The sequence below is a fragment of the Oreochromis niloticus genome, linkage group LG15 (assembly GCF_001858045.2).
Source record: "Oreochromis niloticus isolate F11D_XX linkage group LG15, O_niloticus_UMD_NMBU, whole genome shotgun sequence".
Taxonomy (NCBI): Eukaryota; Metazoa; Chordata; class Actinopteri; order Cichliformes; family Cichlidae; genus Oreochromis; species Oreochromis niloticus.
Genome location: NC_031980.2, coordinates 17396296 through 17412256, shown reverse-complemented (window position 1 = coordinate 17412256; position 15961 = coordinate 17396296). Strand labels below are relative to the sequence as shown.

Below are 15961 nucleotides of genomic sequence, written 5' to 3'. Positions count from 1 at the left end.
CTACATTTTAGATTGTAATGAAATGCCACAGACTATATAGAAAATTGGGGAACCAGCATTCTTCTTAATGCACAGTATGGTGCAAAGTTCTACGGTTGCAAAGACTTCCACTTGCATTAAAAATCCATTTTAAGTCCATTTTGCAAATTATAGTCATTTAATGAGTCAGAAAGGAGGATTACCATGTCAACTTTATTTATAAAGCACTGGAAAAATGGCCACAGCAGATAGGGATAAACACTGTACACAACACAATAATGAATACAATGAAAACAACTATTTCAAAAACAAAACAACTATGATTAAAAACAAGTAGGATCATCGTCTCATGCTGGGTCAAAGGCCAAAAAGTATAAAAGCGCTTTAAGATGAATTTTAAAAATGGACAATGTAGTTGACTGTCTAACGTACTAGGCAATTTATTCCATAATCTAGGGGCAACAATGAGCTTTCTTTAGATTTCTGTATATGAAAGAATAACTTTTTAGATGATTTAGCAGCTCGGACAGCAGTTTAGAAGTAAAACAGCTCAGAGAAGAAGACTGGGACAAGACCATTTAAAGATAAAAAACAAGAACATGCAGCAGCATTTTGAATCACCTGGAGACGTGAGATGAAAGACTGGCTAACTCCGAAAGAAACTGACCAACAACTTGTCAGTCACAAGATATTAGCCAATGAGCATGCACAGACAGATCCACCCCTAGCTCATCACATCTGGTGTCAAAACACTCTGAGGGCTAAAAGCTTTGAGCTTCATAACCAATGGGTAACTTCACAGTGGCTTCATCCATCTTTTGTACCGCCTACGTGACTGTCTGTGTCTTGTTTATAATGTTAGCAGAGTAAATAACCAAAACAAATATAACATCAGAATTGGCATTTTAAAAATCGATACATGCCAAGAACTTTGCACTCGATGCATCTTTAGTGTGCCACGTATGTTGTCATAGTGTGAAAACTGGGCGTTGCACCAGTGCTGACCACCCAGCCAGTGCACCTGTTCATTAACAGCTACCCCACACACACACACACACACACACACACACACACCACCTAAGTACCTCATCAAAACAGCAGTTACACTTTTACAGGCTTAACACCTGAGCATGACAAATGGTCCTTGAATAAAAAACAAACACACATGATCTTCCCTCACACAAACACCACTTTCTCTTTCACAAACACACACACACACCTACCAGTTTAAATACCAAAAATCCCTCTCTTCCAGCGCCCACGCTCAACTCACCGCTGCGATCTGTGCGTGAATCCAAAAGCTAAAACTTTGACACGACAACACCGATACAGAAATGGGCGTCAGGCAGACACGGTGTTGTTTACCACCCTTCTAACACTGCACGCACACTATACATGCCACATGACCACATTACCACTTGCAGCTGCTCACTATCCTCACCGACTGCCTTGACAGGACATAACTAGTGTGTGTGTGTCACACATGATGAGCTTACAGTAGTGCATGCTGCAACTTTAGACACTGACGTTTCTGAAATACCTCTGAGCTCCATTTATCCTCTAAATGACACGTCACTGTAAAACAGGTGAGGCTTTTTGGCCAGACAAAAAAATAAAATAAAAGCTCTGCAGTATTTTTCTAAATTAATTATTTAAAAGTTCAAGTTTCACACAACTGAGACACTTGAATTTTTCTGTGGCTGAGTGCATTAATGGCTGGTTTGGCTCAGTCTCAAGGGTCCTGAAGCTTAATGGAGAAAGCTTAATGGAGGCCAAATAAATTGTCACTTGGTAGCTGTATTTGTACTAGATATAGTATTACCCTGGATCTACTATGCTCAGTCCCATCTCCGTATTTTTATTCTGTGACTCGGCTAAAGAAGCTTTACAAGAGTCACAGTTCAAAATAAACCTCATTTGCTCCACTTTAAGCTCTCTTCCCCCAACTTTTAGCTCAATATTGCACAAACTGCGGGCCGTGAAGGGCCAGTATCTGCAAAGTATAGAGTGAAAGTTGACTAAAATACTGAAAATACTGTGACATTATATACATGACAGAACATAAACGGACTTTAAATTTTCCACAGTGGGGTGGTTACAACGTCTTGCAATTCTTTTCTAATATGTGACACTATGGGGAAAAAAATTACATCAATAAACCCATCAGTAAACAGAAGTTGATCATTTCTAACTTGACAAGTTCCAAATATTTTACTTTATTCCTCAAAATAATAACAAAAAAAGATTGCATTTGTCATTTAAATACCTTGACAACTCTAAGAAAATTAAAAAAACAAACTACAAATCAAAACATAGACTCCACTAATGCCCTTTCTTAGGGCCTTTTATTCTTTAAGGGACACTTTTGATTGCACTGAACTGAAATCAAAACTCCCCCCGCGTCTCCAGCCTCTCCCCCGTGACCTTCAATCTCTAAGCTGCAAAAAGAGACAGTCAGACTGACCCTGCGTAACCCCGGGGGCCATCACCAAGCAGGTAAAAACAGAAGCAGCACATCTCTGATTTCACATTTAAGATATACAGCTAGCATGCCACGGCTGTCTGGAGGACTGACAGAGGAGGTGCATGTTCTGATCTGCAGATATGAAGCGGTTTACTATAAAGAAAGTTTGTTTTTTAAGTTTGTTGTAGGGGTTATTGAGCTGTTTAATAGCTGCATATCAGACAGTATTTAATGCACTTTTTTGCAACAGGTGACAGTAAAGTAAATCTGACAAAACAAGTACAGTCAGATTTATAAGTATTAGTAATTTTGCCACTGTACACCACTGGGTTTAAAATTTGCAGACTAGGTTCTTTCTTGTTTCAGTGATACTAGAAAAAACATTTTACAAACATTTCAAAAAACATGTTTGACTGGATTATCTTCTTACAAAAAAGTCATCAAAGTCAGGCTGCTTTTGGATTCAGACTAATAAAAAATCTTAGTAATTTGTAATATTTAAAACGTTCTGTGCAGAATCACTGAAGTAGTAAATCTTGCTACTCTAGTTCAGGCCAAAACACTGCAATGTGGTAATAGCAAATTGAAAACTACTATAAAATAAGCCTTTAACTTTAACAAGTATACCTATATTGCCACTCAGATTTTCATGATCTTCGTACATAAAATATAGACCAACAAATTCACATGAAACTGTTTTACTATTAAAAAAAAATATATCAAAATGGCATGCATAACAATACAGCACCTATTCACTTGGAGGGTACAGACAAAGAAAGAATGACATCCAGAGGTTGATAGAGACAGAAATACAGTTTGACTACATGACAAAGATTTGAAGATAAGAAGAAAAACACTGAGAAATCAAGATCCACCAAGAAGCCGGAAGGAAGCAAACAGTGAGAAACAAATGTTGCAAGCAACAGGATGACGGGGCCAGAGAAAAACAAAGTGAAAGAGATGGGAAGTGAAAGTTATGTCTCAAGACAGCACAGAGACACCAGAGTAACACTAAAAATGTTCAGTTGGTGGGACAAACAGGCAGCTACGACTGTGCAAACTGTAGTGTCAATCACCGCGGACTAACTATTACGGGAATTTAAAACAAGCTCTTATACAAATTTACTCCTAAACTTGTAATTCTGCACTGAAAACAAGCCTGTCATTACACTGCATTTTACTGCACTGCTGCAAGCCATCAAACTCAGAAGCATCAAGCATGCCTGAGAGTAAACAGTCAGAAATCCCTGTGAGCAGCTGCTCCAACATGCAAAATGCAGAATGCTTCCATTTCACTATAATTTAATTCCTGAGAAATTATACAAAGCAGAGGTGGGTAATCATAGGTTTCAACCTCACCTCTATTATCTTCCCACCCACAGAGGAGACAGTAACACTGCTGCAGATCAGGAGACAATGAGGAGACTCTGAGATGAAACGTAACGAATTGAGAGATGGTGCAAAGACACAGAATCTCTGCAGGTAAATCAGGTCAAACTTTTTTTAAATGCCTGGTATTGTATGCAGGGTTTTGACTGGATGCCTGGAAAAAAGGAATGGCTAATTTTTGCTTCCCCTTTCATTATGTTCCACTAAAGGTGTAAACAAATCGCCCACTGCTCAATTAAAGTGCATAATATGTATCTACCAGGGAAAATGTGCCTTCGGGGGATAGTGTGAGACACAAATAATCAGTTACAGCAATCGCTCTCTTTTTCACTGCCTTCCATCTCCTTTCAACTTCCTCCACGGGGAGGAAAAGTCTGAAGAAGTCTACTTTTCCTACAATTTCCTGTGTTTAGTCACAGCTACTCTGATTGCTATGAACCTGACTGTTTAGATATTGTTTTACCTGAAGTTTGAATGCTAATTCAGTTTGGTTTGAGAACGACAGATAAACACAGACACCTGAAATAATCTCATTATCAGCAAAGTATGTTTTAATACCTAAGAAAGTTAAGTATTGTAATATGCATCAATTTTGACACTGATTTAACTTTTTCAATCATGATTCAGGTAAAAAGGACACACATTATTTAGTTGTAGTGTCTCAGGTGTGCAGATTTGATGCTCTTCTTGTTAAATGTAACAGTAACGCGAACATTTTTGAGGATTTTAACTGCTAAAGATGCCACGCTGGGCTCTAAATAACAGTAAAGTGAATTTTTTTATTTTTTTGAATGGACTGAAGAAAAATGCATAAGATTAACTGATAATGCAAATTAGGATTCTGGCCTTTTAGGGGCTGACTATACTTATAAGCAGGACTGGTTGGACATAAGCTTCCATAAATACTATTTATAGGGGATTTAAACATAAACCTTTCACAGTATATTATTGTTTCACCATCCCAATGAAGCCAGACTGCAATTTGGCAATTCAGGGTCAATTCGGCAAGGTTACTTCACACTTCTAAATGTAGAATTTGAGACTTTATCAATTAAGTGATATTTTCCTCACTGCAGCAAAGAGAAGTGCAGGAATGTAAATGATTTTGAGTTTAACTTTAATATGTGCTACTGCAGAAGGAGAGCCAGCTGAGCACACTTGAGGGCTGGATATGGATGGCTTGGGTGCTGTCATGCTTTGCTAGACTCCCCCTAAATGCTTTGGTTATCTCCAGTAGTATCTTTTGGCAGGCTGTGGTGTCATAAATCATTTCGTTTGACCCGCACATGTCACATGAAATGGCTTTTCAGCGGTTTCGAGTTATTAAAACATTTCCTCTCACCCAACCAGTCACATGATTGATTATGAAAAACAAAAGCATTATCAGCCAACTACATCTGTTTCCATTCAGCTTATTGACCATAACTGTACATAGGCACACATCTATAATACATATATGTATCCTTTAATTACGCCCAAGGTGTGGGCCGAATTTTATAATGACCCTTTATAATGTCAAAAAAGTATTACATTGTGTTTTAGAAAGCTTGTGTGTTTGGCAATCATCCAAGAAACGTAAAATTGACAGTTTTTTGAATGGAGTAACGTTCCTCCCATATGAGAGGACAAAAGTTTTGATTTAAAAAGTGGGCAGAACTTGGGTCTAACTCCGCACAGGGACGGACACCGCTTTGGACTCTCGTTTGAGTCTAACCTTTCTTTAAACAGGTTTATTTAATACTTTCTGGACTCGTATTTACGTTTAAATAGGGTCGAGTGAAAGCTCATTTTTAGTTCTGCCTACTTCTGGGAAGCTGAGTGACATCTGAGCGGCCATGTTGCAGGAAAGTTTTAACTCCCTGTTCACCTTGTTCCCCCGAATGAATGTGTTCCTCAGACCTCTCACTGACTAACTCTGGTACATTTCACACCGAAAGTCGCTGTTAATGTGGATAAATCGTGAAACTACTGCTCCAGCACCATATTATAAGTCTTTAACATCCTCTGAGAGACGCGCTGCACTCACCGGGATTATTTTCGGCAGGTATTCGCGTCCAAACACCAACATCAACACTGAAACGTGTGGCTCCGACTTTAGATGTATCTCGGTTTCTTTCTTTCTCTTTTCGCGGTACTTTCTGGCGTCCTCCTCGGTTTAAATAACAGCGTCCCTCGGTCCCGTTACTTATTTCCGTGACGAGCCATGTTTCACACCCTCCATACCCGCTGCTGCTGCCTCTGCTGCTGCACCGGTTGCTGCTGCTGTGATGAAGAAGTGAACTATTTTTGAAAGAAAGTCACTCCTCTCAGTCAGTCCTGCCCCCTCCCCTCGGCTCAGAGCTGCCACTGACACAAAACCAGCTCACTTCACAGTCAGTAGTACAGTTCGTCCGACTTTACTCGCTCAATAAAATGACATGTACTTCAAGAATAAAAGGAATGAGTCATTTCGACACTGCCGACTGAACTGCATAGGGGGCCCAGGGCAAAGTTAGTGTTTGGGTTCCCATTACCCCCCCACCCAAAAGAATCTTATTATTTCCCATCTCTAACTAAAAATACTAACTCTCTTAGTGCTACAGCGCTGTGAAAGTATTTGCCACTTTCCTGATTTCCTATATTTTTGCATATTTGTCAGGCTTAAACGTGTCAGATCATCAAACAATTTTTGTATTAGACAAAAATAATTCAAATAATTACAAAACGTCGTTTTTAAATTATAATTCAATTTATTTTAAAAAAAAATGATCTAAACCCACCTGGCCCTATTTGTAAAACCATTCTCTTCCCCTTCACTCCCCGTGTTAAATATTGATTTAATTAACCAAATGTTTTGGTTTTGTAAATTTTTTTTGTATGGTGCATTGGGTTTTTAAAAAAATAACTTTTAGCCTACTAGCCTAATTTGTAATTTAGGCTTGTAGGCTAAAATATATTTTTTTAAAAACCCAATGCACCATACCACGATATACAGAAACAGCTGAGAAATAAAGTCTGTTAGCACTATATAATGATGTCACAGTGTTAAGTGTGAAGTGAGTAAGTGTGCTGAAAGGTGAGTCTTTACAACAGTCAAGCATTAGTAAGGTATTGGCAAGTGCTTAATTGATCATTTATCTATCAATACTCCTTCTTAGTATGTCATTTGTAAATAGAGATATGTTCCACCATGCAAAGCTGAAAATATAATCATAGTCATAATAATATATTTGCATTTATAAATGGCATATTAAGGAGGAGTATGTATGACCGATGAATTAAATTAATACCTTAACAATATTTAATAGTGTGACTTATATGTGTTTGACATCTATCAGTCTGGAAAGGGTTACTCCTGCAAATTACAGTGAGAGCCATTATCCACAAATGAGAAAACTTGGAACGGGGTAAATCTTCAAGGAGCGACATGAACGTGTCGACGACTCATACAGGAGGTCACAATACAACCCAGAACATCTAAAGAACTGCAGGCCTCTCTTGCCTCAGTTAAGGTCAGAGTTCATGATTCAACAATAAGAAAAATACTGGGCAAAAATCAGCGTTCCAAGATGAAAACCGCTGCTGACCAAAGAGAACACAAAGGCTTGTCTCAGATTTGCTAAAAAACAAAACAAAACATTTTGTGGACTGTAACAACAGTTTAACTTTTTGGAAGGTTTGAGTCCTGTTACATCTGGTACTGTATGAAACTAATACAACATTTCTTAAAAAGAACATCACGCCAACAGTTCTCTTCCTTTTAAAAAAAAAAAAAAAAGAATGTAGAGGAGGAGTTTCCATTTTTCCTCAGTACGTCGATGTGGATGAACCAGAGAAGCTTTCCAGGTGCAGCTTGCTGATTACTGCACTTCCTCCCCCAGGCCCATTCACACTCTTACCGGGCCCATAAACTTTATATTATGATGACATCACACAAATAAAAGCCACTTTTTTAACTTGGTTTTTCAAATATGACTCTCATGGGCTGCAAGCAGCTGCTTTTACAGATGTTGTTTTATAATGATGGTCTACAGGAATAATGCTTTTTGGGTCACATGACATTTATGTCATTGCCATACTGTGATTGACCAGTAGAATAAACCAGCCCCATTATCAATGGCAGTGCTGTGTACTGCGTTCGTGTCCATTATTCTATCATTTTGGCTACATAGAAGGGAAACATACAGCATGTAGCCTGACAGCAATGACCCTGTGTCAGTAGGTTAAATGCTGATTGTTTGAAGAGTTTCCTTTAACAGAGAAAGACACACAAAGATAATATCAAAGATCAAAAAAGGACAGATCAGTAAGCCTAAACAATGTCGCAAGTGTGTATTGCTTTTAAGTCTCTGTTTGACTCCACTACAATAGTTCTTTGTCTAATACGACTTTCCTGTAGCAGGGCTAAACTAAAAAACAAAGAACATGAACAAGAGAAGTCCAGATTACTGGTTGTCCACCCATTTATTTTTTGCAGTCATGTTATAAGCAATGAGCATTTTCACTATTGCCATCTTGGCGTTTTGAAACCAGACGTGATGACCTAGTGTGCAACAGCTCAATCATTGGCTGTCGACTTGTGATTTACAAATAGCAAATGAGCATATCCTGGATTACCCTCCTTGCTGACTCTTGGAATGACCATAATTTACCAAATGAGCTTAATGTTTTATTAGGTAGGACTTGAAATGTGTGACTGATCCCATGAAGTCATCAGGAAAGTGTTGATGAGGTCAAAGGTGAGGGGCAGAAGTCATTTTGCCAACCACAGGTGTCACTAAAGGAACTGCATGTTTAAGAAACTCCCATGTTAGTTTTTCAGACCCAGAAGGTCGTCCATCGTTTACATTCTCTGCCACTACAATGGTACAGCACTTAATGCATCCATTCCTGGCAGTTACCTGGAAGCCTCTGTAGTGGGAGTCTGCACTCCAGCAGCTTTGCATTGCAACCATACACCACTGCAGCTGCTTAAACTAAGTAGGTGGATGAAATTTGAGGATAAGGAGGAAAATTACCTTTGAGAATATTTTAAATTAATGTCTGTACTAAAGTGATGCTAAAACTGAGCCTACAAACTCCAGTGACTCAAGCAAGGAACAAGATCCAGAGCTGTGCTGCAGTTATGGCACAAAATGAATTACCACCTTTATCATAGTACTCTTCACAAACAGTAGCACAGTGGTCGAGGCACAGTGTAGATTACAGTGTAGCTAATGTAATATCACATTTATAATACATGTATCTGATACATGAGTTTTTTGTGAGACCTCTACATCATTAGTGGGATTTTTTTTTCAGGAAAAACCCAAATAAATTGATCAAAAATGCCAGATGTAGTAAAAATGATACCAATTAAAACACATATATGAAAAATTATTATTTAATTTCTTAAAAGAAAAAATCCAAATTGTTCGATAAAAACTCCAGTTTAAAAATGTTTTTAATTTTCTGGAAATTATGTCATGTTTCAGGTTTTTTAGCTTTCAGCATTGTTCTGTCTCAATTATCACAAGTCTATTTTTAAAAGGAAAAATGCAATTAATTAAGGTGAATATTTGCTAGTTTCCAAATCTGCTCTGAAATTTAACTCAGATTTGTTCATTTTTTAGTTTTCCACAGCTGATTAGAGAACGCCATTGGAATAAAGATATTCAGCATGTCCAGGAAGAATACTTGAAATGTCCAGGCAACTTTTTAGTACTGAAAATAATGACTGACGTGGCGCTGCAGCCTTACAATATTGTTATCATGGATTGTTGTGACCTTGATCGTGGGCTTCTGCGTGTTAATTACTGCTGTAGCATTACTGGCACAATGCCGGGCCACCTCTGTGTCTCTTCCTTTCACGCAACCTTTATTCTCCCAAGGTTGTGAAATTCAACAGCGCTGTGTGATCACACCACACACACTCATCTACACTGGAGTGTTTCATTAGAGTAGATGAGCTTACAATGAAAATTAAACTTTGATCATATTATGACAGCTACTTGTCTTTCTGATTAAGTAATTACGCACACTCCAGTAAACACCTCTCCTTCCCACACTGAGAGCTGTTGCATTATAAACACCTCTTCACTGATTATGCAGCTAAAATATTGGAAATTATTATTTGACTCTTTACTTCAGAGTGCAAACTGACTTGTTAAGCAGTTTCAGCTTGAAACTATGGCTTACTCATCACTTTGAGACATACAGTACATCTCTGTGCCGAACTTCCCTAGGTGACTACTGAAAGGATGACTCAACACGTGACAAAGAAACCAGAAAAGGGTTGATGTGTGAAAGAGCAAGAGTGCTGTTAGGAAACTGTGAGAGGAAAGAGAGTAACTCACTGACATAATGTTAATGTACAAATTGATTGCATGACAGGAAAAAGAAAATCAGAACAAACATGACTAAAACAGTTTCCTGTTACAGGTACATCCAGATGTGTCCAAATATGTTCAGCACATAAAAGAATTTCACATCTAACATCAACACCTGCAGAGGAACTGAGTTATTCATATCTACAGGCCATTAAAAAGCTCTATATATCAAATCAAAATCAAAATGTAGTGGCAGAGATTAATTCCAGAAGTTCAGAGATACCTATGTTGTAGCAGGCAAAAAGACTGAACACACCTAACAGCAGCATAGATTAAATAGAGTACAATAGGACAAAAAAAAGCTCAGGTGAAAATAAAAAATAAAACAGACATAAGACATAAGACGTTATACAGATATCTGAAAACATGGACAAGAGAAGTAGAAACAAGAACACTAATCACAAATAAACTCTAAATAAAGGTTTTTATTTATTTATTTAATGTCACAATAGTTGAATAGCAAACGTGTCAATAATAACATTAATTATAATAACAACAAGAAAAAGTTGAAGAATAATTAAAGAAAGGTTACATGCAGAAAAAAGCTTTAAGAGTTCAGAGCAAAGCCACAACATGACGTCATGTTAAAGTAATCAATGAAATATGAAAATGATACTGTCAAAAAAGGCCCTTTAAAGATAAATGCATCTATAACAAGCTAATAACAAATAACTCTTGATTGTCTATATACTGTAATGCTAAACCATGCTAATTGCAGACTATTTGGCTAGAAAAATATCTACAATGTTGTTCAGGGACACTAATATGTCTATTAGTGCCTACAGTTGAAAGCTTTTTAAAGGCTGTTGCACATCCTGAGAATCATTGAGAAAAATCCAAAGCAGAATTCAAGGGGAGCAAACAGAAATCCCAGACAAAAAAAGAACATGGGAGCCAGGTCAAAAAGCAAAGTCCAAAAGGAAGACTGAATAAATACAAAAATGAGCATAAAGGAAACCCAAAAGGAGAAAAAAGCAAAACAAACATGCAACTTTAGGCTTTTCCCATTTCTCTAATTTGTGCTACCTTGTCTCCTTTGTCCTCCTTCCTACTGCCTGTGACCTAGAAATCGAACTCACGGTGATTTGTTGTAGGATTTTCAGATCCTAGAAAACATCCAGAGGACAGAGGAGAGAGGAGACTGCAAGAGGAGCTATAATCTAGGATGCACAGGTGTATCCTTTACACAAGGGTTCTTACCTTCAGTGCGTAAAAGAGGTATATTCAAACTGTAAAACAATGTCATACCCACTGTTACACATGAAGTCATAAAACGCAGCAGTATTTTATAAGAGAAAACTATTTATGAAGCATTATATTTAACCGACATCGCTTCACAGTGATGATGCCTCATTCTGGCCTGCTGCATTGACTCCTTTATGCTTGAATCTCCTTCCTCGCGTCTTCCGGTGGCATCTGAAGGACTAAGACATAAGGAAAGGAGCTAAGAAGAGGACTCAAGGATGTGGAGTTGGGAAAAATGACAAAGGCTTTCAGGTAGAACGGAAGCAATATCCAAAACAAGAGCAGGAAATGACCAAAGACAAATCTTAAACATGGAGACAGGAGCAAACACAGTAAACACACAGACTGGAAACAGACTGGAAACATCACAAAAGCAAAACAGGAACCCAGATCCCAACAGCATCACAAAAACTCAGAGTCACTAAACAACAGTGTAATCAAAACCAGAACCAAGGCCTTCAAACATTAACCTTTAGATTATATAATGAAGGCTGATGGTAACTTGCATAATAAAAACCTGCAACATATGTTTTTGGACCAGTTGTGCAACCTGGTGTACCGGACTAGCTCCAGGACGTAAACAAACATACGTGAGCAACAGAGGACTGCATAACATGCAAGGTACTTCCCTTCATGTTGTAAAGCTGGACTTTGCAGGAGAAAAAAGGAAATCCCTTTCAGCGTCACGGTTACGCTGTGGGGTCGATGTACCTCCCAGCACATGTCACACAAACACTCACAGATAAAAACGCTGCCGCAAAGTCCTCTGCAGAATTCAGATTTTTGCTTTCAACGGGCCGCATCGGTGTTTTTTCATCGAAGACAGAAGATTCAAAGAGGATTTCTTTAAGGAGCAGGATGATGTGGACGGTGGGACTTCAGGCGGTTGCCATCTGTGTTTTCCTGCAGGTTAGTAATGTAAACCTATCATACATGCGAATCTTTATATAGTGTGTGAGATGTAAATTATATACAAAGCAGCTCTGAATGTGTGGAGGGAAACATACTCTAACTGAGAGAGGTCAAAAATGATTTACATGTTTTAAAAAGAATAGTCTGTTTTGGGGTTGCTTCTGCTCATCAGCTTTCATTTGCACTTGATTTATTTCTTTTGTCTGTGGTGCTCAGTGTTATCACTGCATTCTGATATAGTTCAGATCTTTGAGGTGACTCTGAAATTATTCAGATGTTAGCGGTAAATTTCTCACAGTAGGAGAATGATACAATGTAGAGTCTAATTTTTGCTATTAGAACAGAAATAAAGTCTTTAACAGTTGTCCTTAACAACTACAAAAAAGAATAAAAACTTGATAAATACTTTTATTTTGAGAATAATTTTGAGAAATCCTACTATTATAGAATCCAGAATAATAATGACAATGATAAAAATAACATCAATGATAACAATAATAGCAAAACAATAAGAAGAAGTAAAATAAATGATTTCAAAAACAACAAAGCAACAGAGAGATGTATTATGATAAATGATGTGTGGTATGAAAGAGCTCCTGTATGTGTGTTTGTGGAAGCTGACAGATTCACTCTGATGACTCACTGCTTCGACTATATGTCTATGTGCCACTTTCAGGTGTCGGGCTGTTTCTCATCATGCCTCATAAAGGGGTCCGTAGCCTACTGTGGCTTCCAGAACCTCCGCTCGGTTCCTCCTCTCCCTCCTGACATCACCCATTTGTACCTGGAGATGAACCACATCAGTGAGATCAACTCCACCTCCCTGTCAGGCCTCGAGGAGCTGCAGGTACTGGACCTCGGACGACAGCATGCGCGGCTTGTGATCAGGAACCACGCCTTCAGCAGACAAAAACATCTGAGGAGGCTTTCGCTCGACTTTAACATCGGACTTCAGCTGGAGCCGCAGGCGTTTGAAGGGTTGGCAAGTCTACAGATTCTCAACCTGGATTACTGCTCACTTAAAGAATCTATACTTAGGGACAAATATCTAGAACCGCTGCTGTCCCTACAAACTCTCAGCCTCTTTGGTAACGACATAAAAAGACTCCAGCCTTCTCCCTTCTTTGTCAACATGACTCATTTGAAAGACCTGAATCTCAAGCTGAACAAAATTGATCAAATTTGTGAGGCTGATCTTGCTGCCTTTCAGGGAAAAACCTTCACAGTTCTGAACTTAAACTCAGTGTACCTGAGAGAGATGTCCAGCGGTAAGTTTGACTGGAAGAAATGTGGGAATCCTTTCAGAGATCTGACCTTTCAGACACTCGATTTGTCAAGCAACGGGTTTGGTGTGGGCCAGTGCACGCAGTTTTTCAAAGCCATCGAGGGGACAAAAATTTCCCATCTGAAAATGTCAGGGCACATGGGCAGAGGATTTTCATTCAACAATCTTCCTGATCCAGATCGCAGCACATTTGAAGGCTTGCACAACAGCTCAGTCCTTTCTTTGGATCTGTCTAAAAGCAGAATATTTGCATTGCAACAGGGGGTGTTTAGTGCACTGACAGAAGTCACAATCATTGATATATCCCAAAACAAAGTCAATCAGATACACAGAAATGCCTTTGAAGGTCTTCAGGATCATTTAAAAGTGCTCAACCTGTCACACAACCTGCTTGGGGAGATCTATTCTTACACATTTGCTTCTCTGACAAACCTCCAGGTGTTAGATTTGTCTCATAATCACATTGGTGCATTGGGTTATCAGTCATTTAGTCGACTTCCCAACCTGAAATTATTATATCTGACAGGAAACTCTCTGAGGGATTTAGGCTTCCCTGCTCCTCTACCAAGTTTAGATTTTCTTTTATTGAATGACAACAAGTTGGCACCCTCATCAGTGAGCAGCATCTCTCAGTTTGCCAGTAACCTCATGCATCTAGACCTTCAGGACAACAGATTAACAGACTTGGATGATGTCTCCACCATTTTGACCGGTTTAAAACGACTGAGGCATCTCTTTTTTGGAGGAAACAGAATCAGGAGTTGCTCCTTCAGCAGACGAGTCGGTCTGAATAATCTCACAGTTCTTGATCTTCACGGCAGCTCCCTGCAGTCTGTTTGGACTCAGGGTAAATGTCTCAATCTGTTTGACAATTTTGGGCATGTTGCTGGTCTCAATTTGAGCTTCAATGCGCTGCAGTCGCTCCCTCAAGGTGTTTTCAAGGGCCTCACTTCAGTAAGAGAGATGGACCTCTCGTACAACGCCTTGACATATATCCAGCCTGACGCATTTCCAAAAAGTCTAAAAGCACTCTACCTTTCCAACAACTTCATAGCCTCGCCTAACCCTGCCACTTTCCGCTCTCTGAGCTTCCTCGACCTCCGGATGAACCGATTCCACTGCAACACTGATCTGAAGAGCTTCCTGACTTGGTTGAACGAGACCAACGTGAGGCTGCTGAGTCCTGTTGAAGAGCTCAGATGTGAATTTCCTGCTAGTGTCTTTAAGGTTCCTCTGATAGAGTTTTCTGCGATGGTCTCACAGCAGTGAAAGCAGCTAAAACAGAGCAAAAATGTATTTGTCAGCTGGAAAATCATGATGAAATAATCGCTGGAGGAGTGTACTAGTGTCATGTATCATTGATTAAAGTTGTGCATGTGATCTGAATTTGAAACTTGTATTTGAAATGTATGATTTAGTCTATAAAAAAACCCAACCCAGATGTAATAAAAAAATATATCAATTTAAGGCTATGGTCTCTTCTCATGAAAAGCTGGGGGTGAATTCAGGATGTTTAATAATTCAGGGGCCATTAAGGGGCAGCATAATCTTGTGGCATGTTACTTGCTTTTTGTTGAGGAAAAGTCCAGACAAGCTCAGTACTGCAATTTTAAATCTTGTTCTTTTAGCTGCCCCCTTTAGGAGTCGCTGCAGCAGATCATCCTCCAACATCTCGCCCTATGGTCTTCATGCCTTCTGCCTGGAGGTCCATCTTCACCATTCGTTGTCCAGTATATCCCCCATTCCTCGTAGGCACATGTCCAAAGCATGTCAATCTTTCTTCTCTAACTTTATGTGCAAACTGCTCAACCTGAGCTTTCCTTCTGAAGTACTAATTTCTAAACCTTCCACAAAAGCAATGCATGTTTTTCTATGATATCAACAGCAAGTGATTGTTCTGGAGCTCCAGAACAATCACTTGCTGTCCTGTCCAGGACCCCTGTGGATGCTGGAAGAGGATCCACTTACCTTAAACACGAAGAGGATCCATATAGGAGACAAACAGATGGATGAACATTCTCTAGTAGATTCAGGCTGATTTGAAGCTGCCAGAAATTCAGGGGGTTTTGAACAGATTCATCCACAACGGCACCCAATATAGAGGTCGAGGCAAATTAAGGAGTCCATGCAAAATCTGAGGGGGTCAGGGAACGATTAAAGGGATATGAAGTGAATCCTTTAAAAAGAAAAAAGGAAAAGAAAAAACAAGCACAAATTTGAGGGAAGAGAGAAAAGACTAATTGTACTTGACTGATCTATTAAATCTTTTTCAGACTAACTCGATCACACAGATATCTGCAAGTACACATTAATCAATAATCTGCAGCAGACTCGTCTACT

General features: G+C 39.0%; 2 protein-coding genes across 14 annotated transcripts in view; one reads left to right on the top strand and one right to left on the bottom strand.

Moving 5' to 3' along the window:
* Window positions 1–6174, bottom strand: part of LOC100702539 (dystrobrevin beta) — a 46771-nt gene extending 40597 nt beyond the window's left edge. For 3 of the 13 annotated variants that reach the window (XM_013272012.3, XM_013272025.3, XM_013272018.3), the window contains exon 1: window positions 5859–6173. The gene's annotated coding sequence lies outside the window, so the exon portion shown is untranslated. Of the gene's footprint in view, window positions 1–1202; window positions 1382–5858 lie in introns of those variants that run through there. The other 10 variants (XM_025898812.1, XM_013272022.3, XM_013272013.3 and 7 more) reach the window with 5 other exon arrangements.
* A 5905-nt stretch (window positions 6175–12079) lies between these two features.
* LOC100702807 (toll-like receptor 5) lies at window positions 12080–15088 on the top strand. Its single transcript, XM_019345473.2, has 2 exons — window positions 12080–12333; window positions 13013–15088. Exons 1-2 carry the CDS (start codon window positions 12130–12132, stop codon window positions 14888–14890), a joined length of 2082 nt encoding a protein of 693 aa, XP_019201018.2. The 5' UTR covers window positions 12080–12129; the 3' UTR covers window positions 14891–15088.
* Window positions 15089–15961: the final 873 nt, after the last annotated feature.